The sequence below is a fragment of the Anopheles maculipalpis genome, chromosome 2RL (genome assembly GCF_943734695.1).
Source record: "Anopheles maculipalpis chromosome 2RL, idAnoMacuDA_375_x, whole genome shotgun sequence".
Classification (NCBI taxonomy): Eukaryota; Metazoa; Arthropoda; class Insecta; order Diptera; family Culicidae; genus Anopheles; species Anopheles maculipalpis.
The window spans coordinates 31,527,725-31,552,606 of NC_064871.1; the positions used below are offsets into that span (position 1 = coordinate 31,527,725).

Sequence of the window (24,882 nt, forward strand, 5' to 3'; positions counted from 1 at the left end):
TGCGAAAGATATTTGCAGCTTGAAACGCTCTGTAGATTTGGTGCTGTACCTTACAGAGTGTGTAAGTAGCGATAGACAAAATCAATAATAAAGTTGTATCGAAATCATTAGTTTACAGCGCAGTGATGGGTTTTTTTTGCATGGAATTGGTATTGACATTGTAAAATTGTGCCAAAATTGGGTGAATAAATACTTCCTTAGATAATGAACCAGCACTTAGAAAAGTTATGAATCTAAACGTTTCAAGATGTGAAGATAGTACGAAACATAATAGTTGAGAAAGAATTGATGGGACATGAATTTTTGACAACTGATATTTGTAACTGATATGATTTTTACGACAAAACATGAGCTATGATACATTATTACTATTTTTGTTATACTTATAAAAAAAATCCAATCGTAAGAATCGTAAAGAATGGCCATATTATACTCATTAAGATATCACGATGTGATGTGGTTTTCTCCGGTAAAAAGATTAGGTTTCTTGGCTAATCGACCTTCTACCTTTTAGGTGCTGCCTGCCATTTAATTGCATACTAGACTTGTTAATACAACGTAGTTGAATAGTCAGTCTTCATTACGGGAAATGCCCGTTACGAAAAGAGAATGAGGTCCAAGCCCCCTTTTTTGACTTATCCGTATACTTCAAACACAAAATTATCTACTATTATGTTTCTTAAAACCATTACTTGTATGCCTGTCATGATTAATAATGAAAGCCTCAGTTTGTTGCGTGAAAGTTAAGAATCGTATTACTTTTCAGACTATTACTTCCCTCCAATACTTATTAATCTTTTTTTTTTAAGAGTTTTATTTGCATTTGAAAATTGATAAACTCGCTGTCGCATTCGCAGTGTTACTAGATTAAAAACTTATGATGGCGCAATTTGCCCCGTTCATTAGCCCCTACGAGGCTCGAGACCCGACGTAATGCAATCTAGTGGCTGGGTAGCTAATTATATCACTCTATCCTAGTTAATGTTAGTATCGCTTGACGTTTGCTTGTTTACGTCTCAAGCAGGGACAACAATGTTATATCAATGGAACGGGTAATTTAGTGATTGAAAGGCCTGGAACATGAACAATTAACAAACTTTCTCTCAACGATTTGGATTTTGGGAGATTTAAATGTTTCATTTGTTATTTAAAAATCAATAACGTAGGAATCGATTGATCAATTACGAAGATTGTTTTACTAAAGAAAAGTGGGCGATAATTTAATAAGGTAGAAAATTTAATGATGCATATAGAAAAGAATACACAGTATTTATCAACAACAATCCATTCTTAGCGCTTATCTATCTCGCCAGCTACAAAACACAAAAAAAAACCCTGTTTATTCAAATTTCTAACCACAGCACCCACTCGAACATATTCTCTTTTCAACCCAAGTAATTGACCGGTAGTGGTTGATTGTAGTTAAACGTTTCCCGTCTGCATACCATCATTGCCCGATATCATCATAAAGATCCACATACCACGCACGCTTCCCATACCTACTTTACCATAAAAAATTATCAAATTGATGCAACAACAACAATTCCCAAGTCGCGTAACAACAAAACCTTCCAATGCTACGAGCCGGGGAAAACTATTTTAGCTTGTGTTCGCGGTTAGCTAATTTTTAGCCGCACACTTCCGTTCTCCAGTACAATACTCCAGCTACGCTCACCCTCTCCCTCGCGAGTGTTATTCAACTTTTCCACCATTCCGCTCCAGGCGCTTGCAAACGGGCTCGGTGTTGTTGCAATTGCCATTGCAATTCATGGCCACACTGCTATACATGCACTCCATCAGCACGATTCAGCAGCAGCTCGAACTCACGTGTCCATTTTCATTTTTGGAATGTTGCTGCTGCTGCCACTAAAGCCGCCTACCCGTGAACCAATGAACTGACCAAACTAGCTGCTCCGTCCCATGAATATGCATGCCCGGGTACTATATTCACAATTCTGCATAAAGCTCACTACGCCGGTGAGATTCAGAAACACTTGCATACTTTTTGGCGCACAACGGACCCATTTCCAATGGCGGCTCGGCGAATTTCAGCCGAAATTGGATGGTGGAGAGTGGAGGTGGTGTACTTTTTTCGCAAAGCTTGCAATATTTTATCCTGATCCTATTTGGTCCCAGTTTTGCTACCTTTTCGTGAAATGTTTCAAGTTGTTTCTTTCGTTTTCATTCGTGCAAGAAGCATACACACGTTGTTTCTTTTTTGTTTTTTATTCATTTCTCCATGTTTGCCGCATTCAGTGACTGGAAACTTCACTCCATGCAGTAGTCGCTGATCGTCTGCATCCATTATTATTAACTTTTTTTTTATATATATTTCGTTATAACTGTTGGAAACATTTTTTCTTTCCACGATCCTAGTGCTTTCGCTGTATTCACTTTTTTTCGTGTCTGTTTCTGTATTTCATTACTTTGCAATGCTCTTTTTGTTGTTTGTTCTATTTTTGCTTTACCTTCTATCCGCTCAGAAAGCTTAAACTCCATTGGCTTCATTGTTTTTTATAGTTTTGAGCTCACGTTTCTAGATAAAAAGTGTAGCAAACGAAACCGAATTTTATAATGAATAAGCAACATTGGTGCAGCAAAACAGAGATCCTCACACACGAACAATCGGAAAGATAGAAAGTATAGTAAAAAAAAATTCAGGAAAGCAGCAAGTTCGTTTTGGCTGATAGAAGTTTGGGTTCTCGGAAAGGGTAAACAATTTAACGTATATTTATTCATGCTTAGTTTGCATAGTCTAATCGGATTTGCATTCTTTTGCTCGTGCTCGTGTAAAATAATTCTGTGAAAGGCAGGATTGATTACTTTTCTGAGAAAAAAAACCGCTCAACAAACAGGATTCATTTATTTTTTGTAGTTTACATTGAATTTATAACATTTAATTTGTGGTTTTATAGTAATCTTCAAATCTCCTTGCATTGTTTTTAGCAAATATTCATATTTACAAGGCTCGTTAGTAAGATTTAAGCATAAAATTGCTGTTCTTCTACTCAGCAACAATTCTCTCGGTCTCTCTCAGTAGCTGTAACTTACAATGAATATGGTTCATTTTTATCTCACGCACGTCCAACCGAAAAACGTGCGCACTTATGTTTGCTCACCATAATAATATCCAATTTAGAAAATCTTCCTCCCCTTTCAGAGACAAGTGTTTAATATCCGCTTTATGAAAGGTAGCAGCAGGTACCGGGCAAACCTGCAAACCATTGTTAGCCTTACACGTAAGCCTTGGAAAGCTTTCATTCGTATGGGATTCTTTACAAACGAGGTATATTTTTTCCATCTACGCACATTTTGTCTCACCTGCAAGCAAAGCAGGAATGAATAGCAGTGGAACAGGTGCAATATTAAATTGCCTAAGAAAAGTGGCAAGGCTTTCTGTTGAAGTCTGGCACGCGTAAGTGTATCCAAGCTAGATGAAGATGATTTTATCCCTCCCTACCCTTGCTTTGCACAGTTCACAGTATTTTACGGTAAGCAACACAGTATTGGTAGAAGCCAAAGTCTGTTAAGGTATAGTGTGTACCGTTCCGAACAAAATACAAACTCTAAAAGCTTTCTTCAATGAATCGGAACGTTTCCGGTAGAGTGTGCGAACAACAATCCTTATTTTCTACGTACCCAACTAACGATCAGAATGCTTGTGTCGCTTTGGAGCAAAAAGAGTAAACATTTTCCCAGATCTGGTAGATGTGGTAAACGCTGACCAGCTGGAATAAGTAGGACAGCTATTTGCTCCTATCGTACCGAGTGAGCGTCGTAGTCGCTTGCTGTCCCTTCCCAACGCGAACGCACGGATGTCGATCATAGCTTCCGTAATTTGTTCCACCGAAAAACAGACACAACACAATGTGTTTGCGGGCCAAGCGAATCCATCGTCGTCATACTCGACCAACGTCCCCTGAAGCTAGCGCGTTTATCAAGCCGGCACAGTGTAGTGAAGGCGCCGGATTTAGAGCGATATTGAAAAGTTAATACACATCCCGTGCCGAGCCGTTCTAAGCGGCCGGCAACCGTCTGGCGGGAGTTGGAGTTGATAGAACTTAATTATTGCATTAAACTTTAATCAGGTACTCGGTACCACCAACGCCATCTTTGAACGATACGCAGCGTAGCGTTTCAACATTCGACGACGACGACGACGACAACGTTTACACTAATTGAAGCCAGGATCGAAGAAAGAATCCCTGTCCACGGTTCTTTACCATTGTGTCGCACCTTCTACCGCTGTGTATGGGCTGTGTTGTATTCGTGAATGAGTGTGTATGTGGCTACGTCAAACTGTGTTAAGAATTCCCTAGAAGAAACGCTTACAGCCATATCGATCGAGTCCGAACAAACGAGAAAGACAATTAAGCCAGCAATGTGAAAGTAAGCTAAGCGGGTGTTTCAACAATTTACCGATTTCGATTCGCTTTGACACAATTGATTGAGTTTCTTAAGTGGTGTGCAATCAGACTGGTAGCGTAGTTTTCTGCTTTGTCAGAACGTCAACATTCAGAGGTGGTATTAGTGGAATGCGTAAAAGCTAAACTGTAAAAAACAAACATTTTTACTTTCACAGTTATGCGTTATTCCGTCTTGATGTTTTCCTTTAAAAAATGTTCGAGAAGATAAACGCCTGTAATCATTATTGAACCGCTGTGTATACATGGTTTTAACCTTTTCTTTCGGGAAAAGATATGAATTGAATTTATTGTTCCCTCAGTAGCCCCTAGTAGACTCTCAGGGGCAATGGGATATTATTTTATAATTAGGTGTTAATCAATCTAATTCCATTTTTTAAGTTTCTTTAATGCTCGATGTCTTTTTTTAACATTGTGTTTAAATGAGGAGATAGCCGGGATTGCATATTGACCTTTGTTAATGGCCAGATGGATCTGCTTGAACTGAAAGATCTTGCATCTTCTTTTGTTCTGTTAAAGTAACAAAAAAATTTCTCAACAAATAGACTGCAACGGTTTAAATAAATCATCGTGCCGTGCGGAGGATTCGGTGCCGTGTAAAGCGTTACCATTGGCACTGTGATATTTACCACACTTTCTTTCTCATGAAAGAAACTCATTAAACTTTGGTATGAGCAACGATGTTCAACTGCGTCTGTTTTTTCATAACTATCTATATCCCCCCCCCCCCACACACACCCCCTTCCTCCTAGAGTATATGTCACTCGGGGCGGCCCGGTGGTCCGGCGACAACGGCGCCGGTCTTCAAACGACAGGACCGAGGTTCAAATCCAATCCGGGCCATCCCTTCGTAGTGAGGACTGGCGTGGTATAGGCAAGTCTAGTAATCCATCTGATGGCTGGCGTGACTTTAGGGTCGTCAAGCCAAGAAGAAGAAGTATCTGCGATTCTGCCCGCGACTGCCTATTCTGGACTATTCATGACTGACTAGTGTCTTTGTGACTGACCGCCTACCTTTTCATGACTGCCTGCTAGAACGGAGGTTCTTCATTTTAAATGAAAGCTTTGGTGACACGTTGTGCGAATAATTTGGATAGAAAGTTCCATCAACTAAAATTCCTGAGGTTAATAGGTGTGTACATTTTTGTTTGTCCAAATTTCAATTGGTTCTGAAGTGTGAAAAATTCCTTTTGTGTTTTGATCTACCTGTTTACTTAATTTTGATTAATTTCAGGCGATGGTACATGTTTGGTTTAATATTTCAATCTGGCCCATTATGTGCATGTAGGTCAGTTTAGTACTTGACCCTGTTGACAGTGTGCGTTTTCATTTTCCATGCTTGTGGGAACTGAGTTTGCTTGGTTGGGTTTTTTGAATTTCCCATGATGTCTTTTTTATTTCGTCTATGGCGCATTCCTGAAATTTGGTGCTCGTGGAAGCTACATGTGATCAGTTTGGTTTTGTTTTGTTCTTACCTCAGAGTCTCCTTGATCGTATTCTAATTAATTATGTTGTTCTAATATGCATGCTTGCATTCAATGTTCTAAGAAGTTGCATGCAGCTTTTATGCAGTTTGCTTATGCAATTAAATCAAAAGCTGATATGGTGGGATATGCCACAAGACTATCTTTGAATATAACATTTCACCAACTATCAAGGAGGAATGACTCTTATTTAGACCTTTAAAAGAATCAGTTAACCATCAAAAGCTGCTTTTCAAACGTTCTGATAACACAATTATCGGCTTGGGAGAATCGTTTTTACGAGAGCTACGGAGAAATCAAATTTATGGAGTCTTCTTCTTCTTGGCTTAACGACCTCCAAAGTCTCACCGGCCATCAAATGGCTTACTGGGCTTTACGATACCAAGTAGTTGGATAGTCAGTCCTCACGACGGGGGGACTTTATGGAGTCTAGAGCCTTTCAATGTCAACTGCTAATGGGACGATGAAGAAATTAAGATTTCCAAAATTGTGATCCCTTCAAATCAAAACTACCACTTCAAAAATATTAAGCTATAATATTTAGCAATTCTCCAAACCATTGTGTGAAAAATAAAACATTCATCCCCTTACTTAAAGGTACCAATATTCGCCGCCTTGGTTTTGTTTTAAAGGAACCACCAAAAACAAGATAGCAAACTCATCCTGTACCTCGTACCCATAATAACAACCAAAAGCTCTACCATAAATTGTAAACCAATGTTGCAACACCTTTAACATTTATGGAAGGTGCCAACAGAGTCTTCCAGTGTGCCGCAGCAAGAGATCATTAATTGATGCGCACTTACTGCCGATCAATTCGTTACCCATACCCCAACCCCGGCCTGTTTCACGCAGTGGGAAGAGAAGGCACAGCCAAAAGCAAAATAAAAGTCGAACTAAATTATGGTTATCGCCCAATATCATGTGAGCAATCAATAACTGCTACCTTTGAAAGAGTAAAAACATGAAAAACTTTTTGCTGGACTAACCAAACCAAACCAACCAATAACGGCAGACAGAGCTGTTCCTAACCTTATTCCCAGGATAGGGAACACATACACACACACATACACTTACACGAAATGGAGTAAGGATATGAGCATACTCTTTTCCCAAGTCACTGCCATACATCGGTAGGTTAGTACGTAAGGATCTCGATTTATTTTTCACATGATATTTAAAGCATCGGTGTGGCAGACGTAACCCAGTCGTTGGGATGTACGTTCTGTTCCGTTGCACCCTGCTACTGCTGCACCTACCACCTACACCGCCCTGCGAGACTCGATTCGAATGCGCTGTCAAAATACGCTAGTTTTCCCTCCCGCAGTACGACGTTGCCCATTCGAATAGTTTTCAAGAGGCCTTGTGCTTCATTCAACCCCAACACCAATGATAGTGGCAGATGGCGGTAGCAGGATCTACCAAAAAGCGAAAAGCAAGAAGAAGCAAAAAAAAACACACAAAACCCATAGCTTTGAAAACGTGTTTTCGTTAAACGAGACTTCGTGATAAAATTCAATAAACCTAAATCCTTCAAAGCCAACCAAAGCGCTACGGCGTGAGGATATTCCATGGGTCGCACGCTTTGGGCTTTTCGGTGCCATGTTTGGTTGGTTGGTAGTGCTTTGGTGGGCATTAGACGGAGACGGAGGTCAGCCCATCGGAACCTCATGTATTCATTGTATCATTTTCTCCCTCCAAAACACCAGCAACAACAAAAACCTCCAAATCGCGTTTGTTTCGAGCTTTTTGTTTTTGGTTTGGGCTGTGCTTGTTAGGGGCACAATAGTGGGTGGCGATAGCATCGACGCTTGCCGTGCCTGCTGTAACCGTGTGAAGTGTATGCATGGAGCTGCGGCAAAACACGAGCCATATTTGGTGGCAAACCAAAGAGCACAACCTCAGTGGTGGCAAAGAAAAATAACTGTTATTAGTAGCATTGACGTTCGGATGTTCCTCACCTCAAATGGGGTTCGCCTGCTACATTTCTGCTCAAACACTGCTCTGATGGGAAAGAAGCGGAAAGACACCTGCGAAAAAAAGGACTCAATTTACACCGACTACACCAAAATACTGGGAGCTATTTAGCGTGGTTCAATCGGAAAAGCAATTTTCCACCTTTGCAGGTGATGGTCGTTTTCATTAACCCCGGGTAGTCGGGAACGACAAATCAGCGTCGGGACAGGCTGATGTTTGCGAGCAGCAATCAACAGTTTTCTCGTGAAGAGGCGCTATTTTATGATTCCCCTTTTTTTGCGCTATAATTTTGGGAAATACTTCCCAGTCGGTGTAGATCTGGCAAATCGTTTAGCAGCTCTTAATCGTCTGAAACTATTCACTGCGGCTTATGAGAGGACCACAGTGGAGTAATATGGTTAGCATAATATACAATTTTGAATGTTTAATTCTTCCGACAAATGTGAAAGACTCACCATTAAAGGTGGCATAACTTATTAATTACTTTCATTTAGTTTTTATGTGAGAAAACAAATGAATTATCCATCAATTTCAATTAATTATCCAAGTTTGCAATACCAATATGATGTACTTTGCTTTTGAAATAAACTTTTTTGTGTGTAGTAGGGATTTTTAAAATGCAAATTTATCACCAACATAATACCTTAAAAAACACTTCTAAATACATTTACAATTGAATTTTATGCACTTTTTCGCCATCATTTCACTTAACGTGAGCTACATACAAAAACACGCTTAAAGTCTTCACGAAACGTGCTCGTTATTATTTTCCATATTAACGGTTTTGGAACCCATTTCGTGAGTTAACGGTGTGTGCCTTGCATTCATTCATACCCGCAAACTCCCCTGTCCTGCCCAACCTCTACACAATAAAGTATTCTTCCAGGAAAAAGGGGAAAATGCAGAGTAAAGAAAACATTCAACTGCAAAAGACTCGACAGCCAAGCACCAGCGAACCAAAATGGCCAGACTCACCCCCATCGATGCCCACCCATGGGCTGATGGTCGGATAACTGGCAGGATAGGCAAGAAGGCTTCTCCTGCCCCTTTTCTTCAGACTCGCGAGAATTATGAACAGTATGAAAGGCTCATAATTTATGGTAAATGGTGTCATTTATCATGGAATTTATCGTGAGACTTCTACTCGCTCATTAATACTTTATGGCAGCCGGATTTTCACGCACACTCGTCGCTCGTCGCGTAGGATTTCTGCGGTTTGCGCTCCCAATCGCATTTCGGTAACGTCCCTCCCATTCAGCTGCTCCGTCGCACGGGTTGGACAAATTTTACCCCCGGAACTTGGAATCAATTTTTCCGAGACTTAATCCTTCCCGAGAGTGTGAGGCGTACCTTGTGTGTCGACGTTCAATTTTCCGACGCAACGGTGAGATGTTGTTGTGCAGGTAAGTAGCACGCCCAACCAAATAGCCCGACGACGTTCACACCACTGTCGGAGAAGGGAAGAATTTTAATAAATCGATACTCTGCTACGTCGGACAGTACCACCGATACTACCGCATGCATCAAACGGACGTACGATCCGTACCGTATGTGTGTTGGCTATCGAGTCACAATTCACGGGAAACGGGTTTAGCTTCCGGGATGGTAAATATTGACGTTTCTCGAAATCCGACAACAAATAAACAAAACTTCCTGACTGGCAGTGCCATTTTCACCGAAAACCCGATCACCAGCCCGTCAGCAAGGACGGGGACACTGGACCACTTTTAGTTTGAGCAGGGAAGGGAATTTACGAGTGAGCCAGAACTGCAAATATAGCCGCACCTTCACCACCACTACAAACTCTACAAACTGGAGCCAATTTTCGATGAATTTTCCAACGCTAGAGCAGTAGGAAGGATTCACTTCGTTTCGTTTTTCGAGAGCGCTTCCGGTACAGTGTTTCCTGTGTGTTTATGTTTTTATTGTTTTCTTCTTCACTTTTTTTTTGTCTTTGAAGCCACTTCACCGACCCATCCGCCAAGCTAGAGCAAGCCGATGGTGTCGATCGGATTTTGTGCCACAGTAGGATACCACCGGTGGATTTGAATGTTGCATGTTAACTGACGATTGTGTGCTGTGAAGGCTCCTGTGCAGAAGTTCCGAGCTTTAGAACCCTGTGCTGGGTCTTGTCGGGTGACGTCCGGGCCACCCCGGTTAATAGATTGTTAGTGGGAATGTAAAATTTAGCAGACACGTCAAAACCGGAAATGTGTTTGGCAGCGAAAACAGTTAACAGAACGTTTACCGGATGGTAGCGTTGACAGTCACGCTTCACGTCTGTTGTGGGGTTTAGTTTTTTCGAAGAGCTGTTTTTGTTTTCTAGGGCTTTTGCCCCTAGTGGACACACTACTAGTAGGTGTAAATGTAAACAGTGATAGACAGTGCTTGACATCGTAGCGTGAGTACTACAAGAAAATTAACAAGCGTTTTGAATTGTTTACGTGATTGGTATGATTTCAGTTTCCACAGCTATTTAATTTTTAAAATTGTAATTGCCTAAGTATTCTACTTAAAATGTGTAACGGTTAATAGAGGGATAGAATTGGCTTTAATTGATGAATTAGAAAGCTGTAGGAATTAAAATATGAACTGTTTAATATAGTAAGATTCAGTATATCTTGTACTGTATTCTAAAGACGTCTTTTACTAAAAAACTCTAAATAATAATAAGATAAATAGTAAATAGTAAATAGTAAAAAATATTAATAAGAAATGGCAGACACGATCGTTGTGAAGTGTTTATTAATTATTTGTTTAGGACTCCGTCCGGGTCGTTTTCTCATATGTAGGACTGACTTTGCACCTACGTCTAAGTTCAAGTGAAAGAAATCACTAATTCTTATTTATCATTTATTTTTACATTTTATGATCCCATTTTTGCATGCCTCAGGAGCACAGAACGAATAACTCACGGGAACAGAAAAAAAGCGAGAGATTCATTGAGGTCAAAAAATCACGAACAGAATTAAAGCCGAATATGGCGCATAATGACCAGTTAAGATCTCTTGAGGTTGCATAACGAAAAAATAGAAAAAAAATCGAATGAGCAGCCAACAATTTAGGAAATTTGCAGTATCTAAGAAGACAAACAACATTCGTTAAAAAGCAATTAAGATTTTTTAACTTATAGATACAGAAAACAATCTTCACACGGCAAGTCTGTTAATTCATTTGATAGCTAGTATATCTTAGCAGGTCGTTTAGTCTAAAACCGAAGAATGTATAGACATTTTTTTGTGTTTAAAGCCTGAGTATTTGAAGCTACAGTCGAGCTTAAAACACAAGATAATATAAATAAATTGCACATAACCTCCAGATTTGAAAAATGCCTTGTTGGAAATGTTTTTATCGAATTTTAGTCGGATCACATGATGTGGTCATATCTTACAAGTACCTCGATTGAATGGAAAAATACTATAAACTATTTTCTTGAAGTTTCTACTATAAATATTTTTATCATGTGAAAACTAAAGCGCACTAAATGCAAACAATAAGGAGGAAATGCCTTATCACTATGGTCATATAAATTAGTCATCACAAGCGTTGTTTTTCATAACGGCATTAATCCGTCATGATTAGATTTAAATAAATATAAATAAAATAAAAGGCTACTTAAGCAACAAGATAGTCATGTACATTTATTTCTTTATCAAGACATAATAATCTCGTAGACTCAAACTACTCACTCATATTCCTTACACAAAAGTAAAAAATTGCTTGTAAACAAAACCGAAAAAAACTTTATCCATCAATACAGCGTTCGCATCAGCTTTTCTTCGTCACTTAAAAAATACAATATCGTTCACAAACTAACGATTGTGATAGCTGTCTACATATCTGATGATTTTTACACCTGCAACTACAAGCACTTACCGATCCTCGATTCATTACCTCACGAACCTTTTTCACCCGCTTTGGGAACCTCGTCAAGCGTTCACTGTTCCCATTCCTTCCGAAACATAACTTCACTTCACCAAATTGTGTTAGAACGCTCCAAGGTAAAAATGACTTTTTAATGATGAGAAAGTTTAAATAAATTCTCACCTATGTTTTAACAGCTCCCGTGCACCCGTGCCACCGGCGAACGATAGAATAACATTAAACTTTCGCACCAATTCGATTGAATGTGGCACATCTACACCTCAAGCACGGGAGCATACAGCAGCGGCACGCCACACGCGTACCACAGCGAAGAAACCACATCTTTTTACTGACGATACACCGTCGAAATGTTGTTATCTTTTCTCCTTTTGCACTTCTGCTCCCGATACTACCTCTTTCTTCTCTTCTTCTTCGTCTGATGCCTGCAGGAAGGGAGGAAAAAGTACCCCACATTCCAGACCGTGTGTCATTCCTTACCTTAAGCAAACGCTAACCTTCACCGAAAGTGCTTTCGCTCGCATTTGGGCCAAATTGCTTTCGCTTTCCCCCTCTCGAAAACTCGCAACGTTTGGCACGAGGGTTTGGAACTCGTTCTCTGCTGCATCATCATCGCACCATCGCCGCATGCGCTGTGTTGCGGTTAAGGACGTGCGCGAACGAAGCGCACACAATTATTGTAAACTTAATTAAATTAAATAATATTATTTCTAACGAAAGTTACGCCGAGTTGGAGACTGACGAAAGCGATGGGAGCTGATTGGATGAAGAAGCGTGTCGGAGGGTAAAGTAACTCGCGCTAAGTAGAGTTTCGACTCACATCTTTGCCACCCCAAGGCTGCCTTTGCCGAACCCAATCGGAGCGTCGATTGGGACGGTGGATCGAGCGCGCAAGAAATTGTTTATTTATTTAAAAACTTATTCAATTACACCAATTATTCAACTGTGATCTAGAAACTCTTGAAAGCGGATGGAAGGAATGGGGAGATGCGCTAGGGGCGTACCTTAAAAGGGAAAGTTTCGCCGAGCAAATGTTTGCCAAAGTGATTGAGCGTCTTTGGACCGTATGATGAGTTGGATGGGCAAGGCAAGCTGTAACATTGATCACTGTCAATGGTGCCCCAATGTTTCCTTTGCTTTTCCTCATGTTCATGATTTTTGCTTTTACCTTCCTGCCATCGTAACATGATGTCCATTTTGTTCTACTTGGTTTGAGTCAGATTGAGATATTACTGTTTTACACGCTTACCCATTAAAACCGTACTCATCAAATCCGATCCCCTTACACACACACACACACGCCTAATTCTTGTACAAGAGAATGTGTTCCGGAAATGGAGTAAAAGGGACCGTGCGGATGCGACCTGAGTGCGTGAAGTCCTCGTTGTGACGTTTCGCACATGGCACGCGTGGGGACATTCGAACGCACGCTGAATATTAATCATTGTCACCGACCGGTTCGTGCACGGGAGCATCCAAAATCAAGAAGCCGCATGACAAATACCTCCAGAGACAGGGACTTCTATTGTTGCATCACGTGCTGCCGTCCTTCACGTACCAGTTTTGTAACGAAGAAAACAACCAAAACGTACACAGCTGCCCTGTGTTCTACTTTTTTCGGTACCTCACTCTCGATCTACTACCTTAAAGGTCCGAAAAAAGGTTCCGTTCTTCAAGCGCTTTAACAAATGCTCGCTCCGGTCAGGCCCGACTTGCCGAGTAAACCACATAATGGTAATAAAAATTTTGTTGATCATAATAAGACGAATAAAAATAATCCATAAACCCAAAACGAGACCGATATTGCCGTCGCCGTACAGGAGATGGAAAAGCTCGTCACGATTCGCGGGTCGGGTCGTTTGTTGATTAAGCCAGGAGACAACGGCAAACGGTAGCGAAACGTATCGTCCTTTTCTGATTCAACCCCAACTGCCCGAACTGCCCTGTGTTGTGTGTGTTGGTCTCTTTTTTTTCCTGCGAAAAACACTGACCAGAATACACCGCAGCGGAACCGTATCGGAATATGAAGCAAACTAAATTGGAAAGCATTTTCATCCAATTTCCAGCCAGTATTCCCTCGACCGAACCGGGTACTAGGTCTCGAAAGGTACCAAACTCTACCAATCTTGCCAACGGTGTTTTTGTGCCCTGGAAATTGTCCAGACCCTAAAAATGGGAACCAGACTCTCGACGACAACACAAGACGTGATGTGGATGTTTTCTTCTACATCGAATTGAAATTCAAACTGTGTCTGAGTTTGTACGGCTAAAGAAAGAGCCGGAAATACGATTGCCATCGGATTGGTCCGTTTTGTGGGTTTCGCATTCGTACGATCCTTTGCACACCGGCCTATTCTGCTCCAACACGGTGCAGTAATTATTCCGCAGTAAAGTAGTGAACAGCAAAAAATATAAAACAACAATCCTGAATCCCTTTAGGCAAAGAAAAGATACTGAAATGTAAAAAGCACCCACACACAGGATACAACCAAATAGTAATGAATGAATGAATCTGTCCAATTCTTTTCAATTGGAATATCATCAGCACGCTTCACGGTGCGACTCGCCCACCGCTCGACTAATTTCCTTTATGTTGTGTATTGCACGGGTTGTTTTTTGGTTTGTTTCATTTGTGTTTCCTACAGAAGGGCAAGGTCCACGTGAAGGATTTCAATAGGAGGACATTCGTTTCAGTCGCTTGATAATTAATTATCTTCTACTGGCTTGGAGTAAGACTGCTTGAAAACTTAAAGTTTTTTGTACATCTTTTCACCAGTTCAGAGATTGAAAATATAAACACCAAAATACTATAGATGGATGGTTAAATGTGTTCGGTCGAAGATTTTACGGAATGCGAAAGCCGCACAGCTACAAACTAAAATAATGAAAAAATGAAGCTATCTTGGACAGCTATGGAACCACTTCTTCTTCTTCTTATTCTTCTTGGTTTAACTTACAAATGACAAACAAATGACTTACTAGACTTGCCGCAACCACGTAGATGGATCATCAGTCCTTACTACGGGTGGACGGTCCGGATGTGATTGAACTCCGGTCCTGTCGTATGAAGACCGGCGCCGCTGTTGCCTTGCTGGATTGTTGAAGACAGCAAGGCCTTACCTTTAGTTCCCTTACTCTCTGAGCTCATTATCTAAGAAGTCGAACGGTTTGGAAGATAGAATTGCTCTAGTCGCCGCCGTCCGCTTGATACTGAGCGAAAATATTTCGCTTTATTTATAGCTTAAGTTAGTTGGGTTTTTTGACAAATTTGTTGTTATTAAAATAGGGTAATGATAACTACATCCTCGTTCAGTGTTATGTTAAGGCGTGCGCTTAGTCTAAATAGCTAAATGTGCATTTCTCATGTGCAGCGTTCTTGGCTAATGCAGGTTATTTGTTATGTAGGTAAATTTATGCTCACCGTATAATGTGACGTAACGCTTGTCGCATGCGAGATAATGTATACTCTAATGAGATGTTTAGCAATTATGTAACAACGTGTTCGCTTGTTCATAGAAATTTCGTCAGTGTATTGATCAACGAAGTAAATAATAAGAAATTATAGAATCAGCACAATTTATAATCTAAAAATTCTGTTGAAAAAAAAATCAACTGGAGTTCCAGTTGAAGGACGAGTTGTTTGCTGTTAGGACTAGAACCGTTACCTATTTTTGTATTAAAAACTATTTTTTAATGAGTGAAGGCCTGGCCATATTAATTGTAGTCATCTTAGAATATGTATGCCCATAGAATTGTTATGAGACCTAGACAATTTTCACCTTTTTACTATTGTTTGAGTTTGTATGAAAGCAGCAATGGAGCTTTCATGAATTACGTAACGCTCGAAAAGGGAGGGGGTTACCCTCTACGATTTGTAACACAAGGGGAAGGGTGGATCCACTTTGCAAAACATGGGGACACGTGTATTTTATTTATGATGATTGCTCCAAAATTGTAATGTGATTTCATAATTATTAGTTTTATAACCGTTTGTCCAATTTTTCATCGTTTTTTGTATCATATCTCTTTGTAACAGTCAAAAATTAACAACTTCCTGTCGTGTGAAAACCGGCGCAACTGTGTTCACTATTCGCAATTTTTGGGATAAAAATATTTATCTTTTGACATTTTACCCTTGACATTTTACCCACATTAAGAATATTAACGGGGTATCTTTTTTAACTTCTCCAGCATAAATCCTAGAGATCTTCTTCGAATCGCCTATTTTTAACGACCCTCCATAGAAGAAATAGAAGGATAAGAAAATGAATTTTAAACTCAATTGATTAATTGAAAATCATGGGCAATTTTCGGTACTGGTTGAGTTCAAATTTGCGCACGTTATCAAAGTCGAAACAAACAATTACAATTATGATACGTTGATAATACTCGTGTTTCCGCATTGCCTTTGAGAATATATTCGAATTTCCTTCAGCAAAGGTACATCATAAAAACAACCTTTTCTAACACTTTTATTCAACCAAACAACTAACCAAGCAAACAAGATTGTATACCACTTCCCACACACACACACACATACACACACAAACACCGCAGTCCCCACTTCAAGAAACAGATGAGGTAACAGATGAGCTCGCCAAAACGAAGAAATACATGTTGAGGACCAGTTACCTGGCGACCATTCCCACGCATATTTCGCCTATTGTTTCAGGGGCTCATTAACGGAAAAAGCTTTCTGCTAAAAGTATGGCAGCAAGGATACACCACCCATCCCATTACCCTATTTCCTGTGCCACACTTTTGCCTTGTGTTGTGGCTGTATTTTTCTTGTTTCTCTAAAATGAATGTTTAAGGACACGGGAAGGAACGGCACGGACGATTTGTTGGCGCGTGCAAAACAGAAAACGGGCGGATAAAAAAAGGAAAACTCTCCGTAATAGGAGAATGTCGACCGTTGGAAAAACGATGCCGCTGTGGTTTGGACTTGTAAAGCACAATAAACGTGTCCTAGCAGCCACCTGCCATATGAGGCGTTTGCTGCGGTTTTTCCTTCGCTCGCAACAGCAACTCATTTACCACCACCACCACTACCACCCACTTACTACCCAATACCAGGGTAAAGATTTATATAAACCAAGAAACCGGCCCAGTACCAGCACCGAAAGGGTTGAGAAAAGCGCAAAAGATACCCGCGCAAAAAGAAACCGGTGCTAACGCACAGGCACACACACACATACACAGAAAAAAAACCTACACACCGTCTGCAGCACAAGGCCAGTGTACGATGGATGATGGTGGGTGGTCCAAAAGGGTACGCCCACCCGCAAGGAAGGAAATTTAAATAAAATGAAAATAAATATGAATAGGATGAAAGGCAACCGTGTTCCGACGGACGGTCGGACGGGCTTTCTTGTTATTTCCTTTGGTGTTGTGGCCCACCGTCCAAAGCAGGGCGTTGGAATGGAAGCAGCACAGCACGCCGGAACGAGAAAAATGCTCCGGAAATTAGCCGCCACTAGTGCGAGGGTGAAACATTCTTCGTTGCGTTCCAAACCGCCTTACCCAGCCGGCTTAGAGCAAAGCATGCAAGCAACAACTACAACAACAACAACAAAAAATCAATAGTTTTGAACAAAGGAAAAGCGCATTCCTTTCGGGAAACTATGCGCGCAAGCGATGGCTAATGATACGTAAATGTTCCCTCTCTTTTAAATTGCAAATTGTGTGAAATTATTTTTCATTCTCTGTTCCATTCACTTTGCCCACGTTTAAGCAAGCCAGCGGCACCCCGAAAAAGCAAGCAGTTAAGTTTCTGTCTTTGCTTTCGCTTATCTGAACTATAAGTGAATTTTATCGATAAACTTATTTCGATCGATTTTTTAGCGTGTATTAGAAAAGGGAAAAACGAGTGCGCCCAGAACGGAAATTAAACCAGCGTTGTGTTTTGACGGTTTTTGTTTTGCTTCTTGTTTTGTTTGTACTCTGCCCGTTTTCCGTAAATTGATTTCCGATGTGACTGGCTAATTGAAGCACATTGGATGTAATTACTCGATAGCATGCGATCGAGTGATGAAAATAGGTCATGAAATTGATAACTTTGGGAGCTGCCGATGGTTTTGATTCGTGATGATCGGTTTTATGGAGTAATTTAAGGCTAAAAGTAGTTTCAAGTTTATTGTTGTAATGTTATCAGTTACCTTGAAATAATAAGAGCAAAAAGCATAATTGAAAGTTTTGCTATTTATTTCTTAATGCTGATTATATTCCTTTAACGCTTTATAGAACTAACATAAAGTGAATGAGAGACTGGTTTATGCAATTTACTTTCTTTATCAAAACAATAAAAAAGTTTTCTGTCCCCGTGTTAATAGTGCAATTGAATTTAAACACATATTGCTTTATGAGTAACCGAAAAAATGCTTTGCGAAAATCCATGACAATTAACCTAACACGTCACGTTTGGATTAGATTTTTAACTTTGTGCTAGCAATAAACTCCATCGCTACTTTATGAAATAATAATTTCATATTTCAAAAATAAACAAGCTAATATGATCATTAAAAAAAAGTTCAGACGGATGCCTGACACTCGAAATTCACTGTTTGCATATTCCCTAATCGAATATGTGCATATGCACGAATAACAACCAGCTGAAACCGTGTGTTCATGTGCAGCCAACAGTATCTTACTGTGAGATTCGTTAGTTCAATACAAGTTGCTCGGGGCGAGAGGAAAAAAACGAACAACCAATCCATCCGTAGCCCGTGACGCTGACACGCATCGGAAAAGGAGAAAAACAATCCCAAACTAAAAAAAGAACCTCCCAAACCACCACTCAAAATGCTACACCACTTCCCAATCGCACTCGTCATATTTTTCAACCATGTGTGGGAAGAGCGTCAGCATGAACTATGAAAAATATACACACGTGCAAAACACACACACACTCACCTCAGATACAGAGAAGCTCCCCTTTGGCCAGCACTAACGAGCGGTGCACAGATATTGGATTTTGCGAATCTAAGTTCGTTAATTCCAAAAATCTGCACAATAAATCTAGGGATGACCTGGAAATCGTAAACCGCCTCGATGGCCAGAAACCGTTGCCCCGACAATGCAAAGCGGAGAGGCGGATGGTGTGCGGCGGAACCGGTCGAAGAGACTTGTTAACATTTTGCCGTTTGCTGGTTTCGCTTCATCGGTTCCCTTCGGTTCTATGGAGTGCGCCGTTGCGGGGGTTGGGCGCCAGCGAACGGTGAAACGATGTGCGCTTATCCGGCCAGCATGTGCCGTGTTTTGTTGTGTGTGAGTGATGGTTGTTATGTGTTCAATCTACTGCGAAAATCCAATTTCCACACATGAATCAATTTCTGATAGAACGATCACGGTCATCAATTTGATCGAAACGAAGGGATTTCTCTTCGCCCAACCACTGCCACGACCACTTTAGAAGAGGAACCGAAATACTGTCCGGGATGTACCGGGAAAATGGTCGCCTGCTCCGTTCATAACAACCCTGGCCTCACAGCCCAAACGGTGTTGGTGTCTGGGAAGCGTAGGGCAGCTGGTCCGATCGTAGGGATGAATCATTGGAGAAGGAAAGAACGGCATCGATGCAAACCTTTTTTGATGAACTATCAATTTTGGCATGATGAGTTTGACGTTCAATCATAAACCAACACTCGATCTGCAGGATCACACCCAGCCGTCGTGCATTTGGCAATATGCTCTTTTTTTTTGTTAATAACCGCTGGGAGTGTAATGCGATACATTTTTCGGACCAGAATGCAACGATATGGCTTCAACATGGACTCGTGAAAGCTATCTGAAGTAAAGGTACTAAAAAATAAAACGATGCAATGGATAATACATTGTGAGATCTAATAGTTTAGCAGTTGAAATGGAGTAGTGGTTCCCATAAAATAGAAGTTAAATTGTTTCCAACAACGAATCAAACCTTACAAATTTAATCTAAACTTCTGTTGATCAGAAACTAAATGTTTGAAATGGTATTGATTTGCATAACTTCCTCTGGGGAATATCCAGAGATGCTTTATTTACGAGCTACGAGTAAAGCGAAAATGTTTAATGTTTAACGACTAAACGCAAGCCAGTTGTACTTTTAATAATCTCCCGGAATTCGGCAAATTCAAGCGGCTGACGACGATTGTGAAAAATGTCTTTCTGATGAAAAACAAATCGTTCATTGCACATTGAACATTCAATTACAAACCAATGCAGTGATCATAAGAATTCTAGACCAAACCTCTTTTCCAAGATCTTTCGTAATCTTTTCGTAGACACGACGAACAAAACGGTACAGCCGAAAAAAGGCGAACATGTTTGTTTATGACAGCATACGGCGCTTGTGGCTAAACACCCAGCTAACTGTCGAACCTTCTACCGGACAGGTTCTTGGAAGTGGAATCGAACAAAGTTTCTTGGAGGAGCTCAATTTATTAAAAGTTAACAAAAACACTTCATTCGTAACATTTTCATTTGTCAATGCATCCAAACAAAATATGCTGCATGATCATATGCCCCAGTAACTGCAAGCAAAGAAGGGCTACTAAGTTGGATTAATGCATAATGAATGGAAAATTGCAATCTATTCCTCGTCAATTGTTGTTTTCGTGCACCTCAAATAAAGACAATCACCCAATTTTTAACCTCCTTCCCCATTTTCCTTAGCCCTCAGATTGATTTCACGCATGTGCCCCTTCTCTAGTGTGGAGCAGAAATCGAGGAAACATCGCTCGCTCGATCGAACGAATTAAATTGCACGCAACAAATTGTAACTCCACCCTGGAACCGCTTGTTGACTCTGACTCCGGAACAATGGCGCACCGATGATGATTATTATACCGTTATTTTATGTGGCGCGGATAGGTGGCATTACTTTGTAAGTTGGGCACCAGTCAAGCAGGTGGTATCTCGTTCTTCCGCTCCTCGTTCTCAGTGGGCACAGAGAAAACGGGAATGATTTATTTGGTTGTGATCGTAAAATCGGATACTAAAACATTCGCTTACAGGCCTAGAGAGACATACGAAAAAAAATAAATATGTATCAATGCAAGCCCCTTAACCACTCTTCCCATTACCATCATCATCATCATCATCCCTTATCACAAACCATCCACCGCGTGCTCTATCACAGCCTACCGATGCCCTCAATAAAGGGACTCCATTCACAGTTTAAGGGTTTCCGAGGCCATTTCGAACCCATTTGATGAAGCGAGGGTCTGATGTTGGTTTGGGGGAAGGAATCGCTCCGTACGGTACACCGGTACCGGAGTGTTCTGACTGGTAAAGCGGTTTTAATTAATTAGAAACTATTTGTTCTCGCCGTAACTGGGAACGTTGCCCGAAGCAACGAGTGTTGAGGATGTAAGGCGGGACAGGCCGGCCAAGGGATATGGTGTTCTAATGGTGCGGAAACCTCCGCAAGACCCCGAACCGGAAGGGTGTAAAGGATACGACGATGTCTAAAAGCTTTACCGGTGGGGTAAATAATCCTTCTGGTTGCTGTTTGATTGGATGTGAAATGGGTTTGGACGAGTTCGGGGACTCCGAAGCGGATGGTACAAGAAGTACGGAATGGCCGAAAGTGAAATGTTAATTTGTATTTCTCGGCCTGCTGCTTTGGTTTTCGGAACGCTTTTAGAGCTTTGTGGAGGGAGTGGAATTAACATGGGACGGGAGGTAAATTTACAAAGGAGTGGCTACTACTTTTTTAACTGTCAATTTAAAAGAACTGTGCCCATCAGGGATGTTGGTCAGTTAATCTTTCTTCTGGCAAAAAAGGTAATTTTCAGAAATTGTTAGGAATGATATTGAGGAAATATTTCGAGAAATTTAACTTCTTTTTATGGGCTCACTTTTCTTTTACTTTTAAGAAACGAAAAAACATCTTCGTATTCAAAACAATAATCAGGTGAAGTCTAAGATATAGACTTTGTCTAAAACTGATCGAAAGAAAGATGCTTAGAAGAATTTTCGTTTCCATGTATGTGGAACTGTGGAGAGCCTCCACTAGGACAAGCTCTAAGAGTCATACGATGAGCTCACTAGGATGCAACGACTCAGATCCAGTAGGTTTCAGTAGGCTCGATACGTCTTGAAAATGACAACGGACGACCCAACTCTTTAAGTCTTTTCCAGACCTTTGTTATGGAACGTGATAAGTAAACTAGTTAAAAATCCAGCTTTACAGTATTCAAACGAAACTTTTCTCCTCATCAGAAAGCTCATTGGTTGTTCCCATGTGATTAATTACTCTATTATGCGTCAGAAGCAATCATACAAATGTAACCGATACGCCTCATTGCGAAGCTGAACGAGCGCTATCCGAATTCCACCCAACAAGCTTCTCATGGTCAAAAGAGACAGAAAAACTTGTAGAACACATCACAGCTTCGTTCGCTAGGATGGTGCGAGCAAAACCCAGCCACTCCTCTCTATATCCGTTCCAACCCCCAAGGGCGCGAGCAAGTTTTATCTTGGAACTATTGATCCATACATATTTGCGATTCTTCTGCTTTATCCTTATCGTCTCGTGTGTCCTGTGTCCTGCCTTTGATAAAAACACATCTCTCCTCCCAAAACCCAAAAGCACACGATGCCGAGTCATCGAAACGGATGACATTCAACCGCAGCTTTGGGTTTTTGAAACGGCGAATCCGTTTCGCATACCATTCGACCCATCGAGCCGGCCAAAGAAAAAAACGCTCGTCCCGGTACACCACTCCCGGTGAACACATTTGGACCCTTTTTTTTTTGTTGTTTGTCTTATTTCCCAGTTTTATTTGTCTCATTGCTGGAAACCCCCGGCGTTCGGTGGTTAAACGTTAGGGGAAGGGGGGGCTAGAATTTGCAATTCGTGACCAAAAAGGGCACGAACGTGCTCACCGTCCGTCTGCTGACTCACTATTACTTTTACGACTATTATTATTGTTATTATTATTATCATTATTGGATTGGGAAGCGCAATAAAGAAAAGATGAAGATCATAATCCATTTTCACCATTCAGATTCACGGGATTTCGGTGTCGCCGAACACCACGAACGGCTACCACGACCACGAATGTGTGGACGAACATGAGAAAACCGTGTCAGTGCTCTGGGCTGACAGCACAGACAAGGGGACCATTGTGATTGTTTGCCGGGAGCATCAAAAAGAGAAAAATAGGAAAAAACGCACAAATAAAAATAAAAATCAGTCCACCATCGTTTATCTCCCCGGCAATCGGGAGGACTAAAAAAAAAACCGACACAAAAGGACACGAATGAACTTTGGACAATCTGGCGAAGCCTACGGTAGGACCGTTCACATACATCCGATGGGTAGCGGTGGTTCATAGTTATTTCGTTTCGGATTCGGGTTTGCTGATAAAGAAAGAAAATGGTCCTCCGATTTAGTGAATTGTAAGAAGCATTGATCCACCCCCATGGTCGAATGGAACCTTTTCACAGGCATCTTCCAAAATCGGTCCTTCCGGGAAACCGGAAACCCCGGCAGTTGGGACAGCTTTTTTGGTGGAAAGATGAGAAAAATGCCAGCTTTTCGGATATTGGCTTCTGTTAACAAACGGAACGAAATCCAACCAACCCTACAACGGCCATGCAACGCGCGCGTTGATGGAGGAATTCTCTATGGAGCTTGGAATTGGAAAACAAGCGATCAAACGGAATTGTTGTGGTCGGTGACAAAAAGCAAGCAACAAAAACAATACACACGAAAGACTTGTTTTCTTTTGCGTTCGTTTGAGGGGTTTCAGATTTAAAGGTTAACTATTTATTGATTTTCGATATAAACCCACCCAAAAAAAAGATCCGAACCAAAGCATTAAATTGTTCACTGCCCTTTCCGAAGCTACCGACACGTCGGCCTTGCACGAGCCGAGTTTCTTACATTCCATAAAGTATTAATCGAGCTTGTGCTTTCTTTTTTCTGTGCTTCTCACTTCGCAGTGTCTACGGTGACAGTTGAGGCGGTCCTCGGACGGACGGCAACCTTGCCGTGTGACATCGAACCGGAGGAACTGAACGATCGTGTGTACATGGTGCTTTGGTTTCGGGAAAGTGCCGGCAAACCATTGTACAGGTAAGTCGATGGCTATAAATTTCTTAGCCACAATTTCCGGGTTCGAACAATTTTACGGAATTTACCCTGAAAATTAATTGGAAATAAGTGTGACTAGCTGTCAATGCGAAAAATGCAAAAACTAAGGAAGTTTCTTGTGTTCTCGATACGGGTCCGTTTGGAAACCTGAACAAAATAATATCATTGATAGCATTAATGAACAACAATTTTCAATAACTTCCTGTTTTCTCCTTCTCCACCAACGGAAATATTTATTTATGATTTTAAGATATTCATGGTATTAAAACATTCATCAAAACATTGGTAAACAAAGTTGAAATTATTTATCTTATCTAAAAACGAAACAAAAATTTTCAGAATGTTTTGCACTCAACTTAAGCATCCAGTTGTCCATTCCGTAATAAACGCGTCACTTGCAATAATCCTGTGAGCGATCAACGCGCGAACATACCAAATAACATTTGCTGCTGCGATGTCCCATTGCATGTGATTATCTCGAACACATTTTGATAATCATCTCCAAGAACGACAACAGCACAAAACCTCACTGCCAAACTCGAAACTCGTTAAATCACTGCTGTCCGTTCTAGCGCTCCCCAAACTACGCCATTTAGTTGCAACGAACGAAACAACTTCACGCAGGGATTTGCTCATTCCGTCCGGTCCGGATGTCGCGTTGGGAATAGCGAAAATTTCATTCGTAAGCCACCAGTAAAACAATACCACAGCACCGAATAAAATCCTGCTGATCCGTTGCTCACTGTCCGCGTCGGCTGCGCTGAGGAAAAATAATTACTAACACTGGTTGCCCTTACCAAAGCGACACCTTTTGCAACTGGTGCACCTCCATTGCATGAGTATATTTGTGGAAAACTGTTTCACACTGAAAATCCTTCCATTCACACACACACACACACACACACACACTCGCACAAATAAGTATCGGGTTGTGTTGTGCAGAAAATCACACCTTCCCGTGTGCTTGCCACACGCTAATCCTTGCGTCAATCAATCACTACATCCGCACACGATTCTCACTGTCAAAGGTGCG

At 41.0% G+C, this 24,882-nt stretch overlaps 1 protein-coding gene across 1 annotated transcript in view; it reads left to right on the plus strand.

The window, feature by feature from the left end:
* The window catches only part of LOC126556733 (uncharacterized), a 119,557-nt gene that overhangs the window by 25,505 nt on the left and 69,170 nt on the right, over positions 1–24,882 (plus strand). Inside the window, exon 2 of the mRNA XM_050212201.1 lies at positions 23,699–23,831. Coding sequence (XP_050068158.1) covers positions 23,699–23,831 — 133 coding nt within the window. The remainder of the gene's footprint in view (positions 1–23,698; positions 23,832–24,882) is intronic.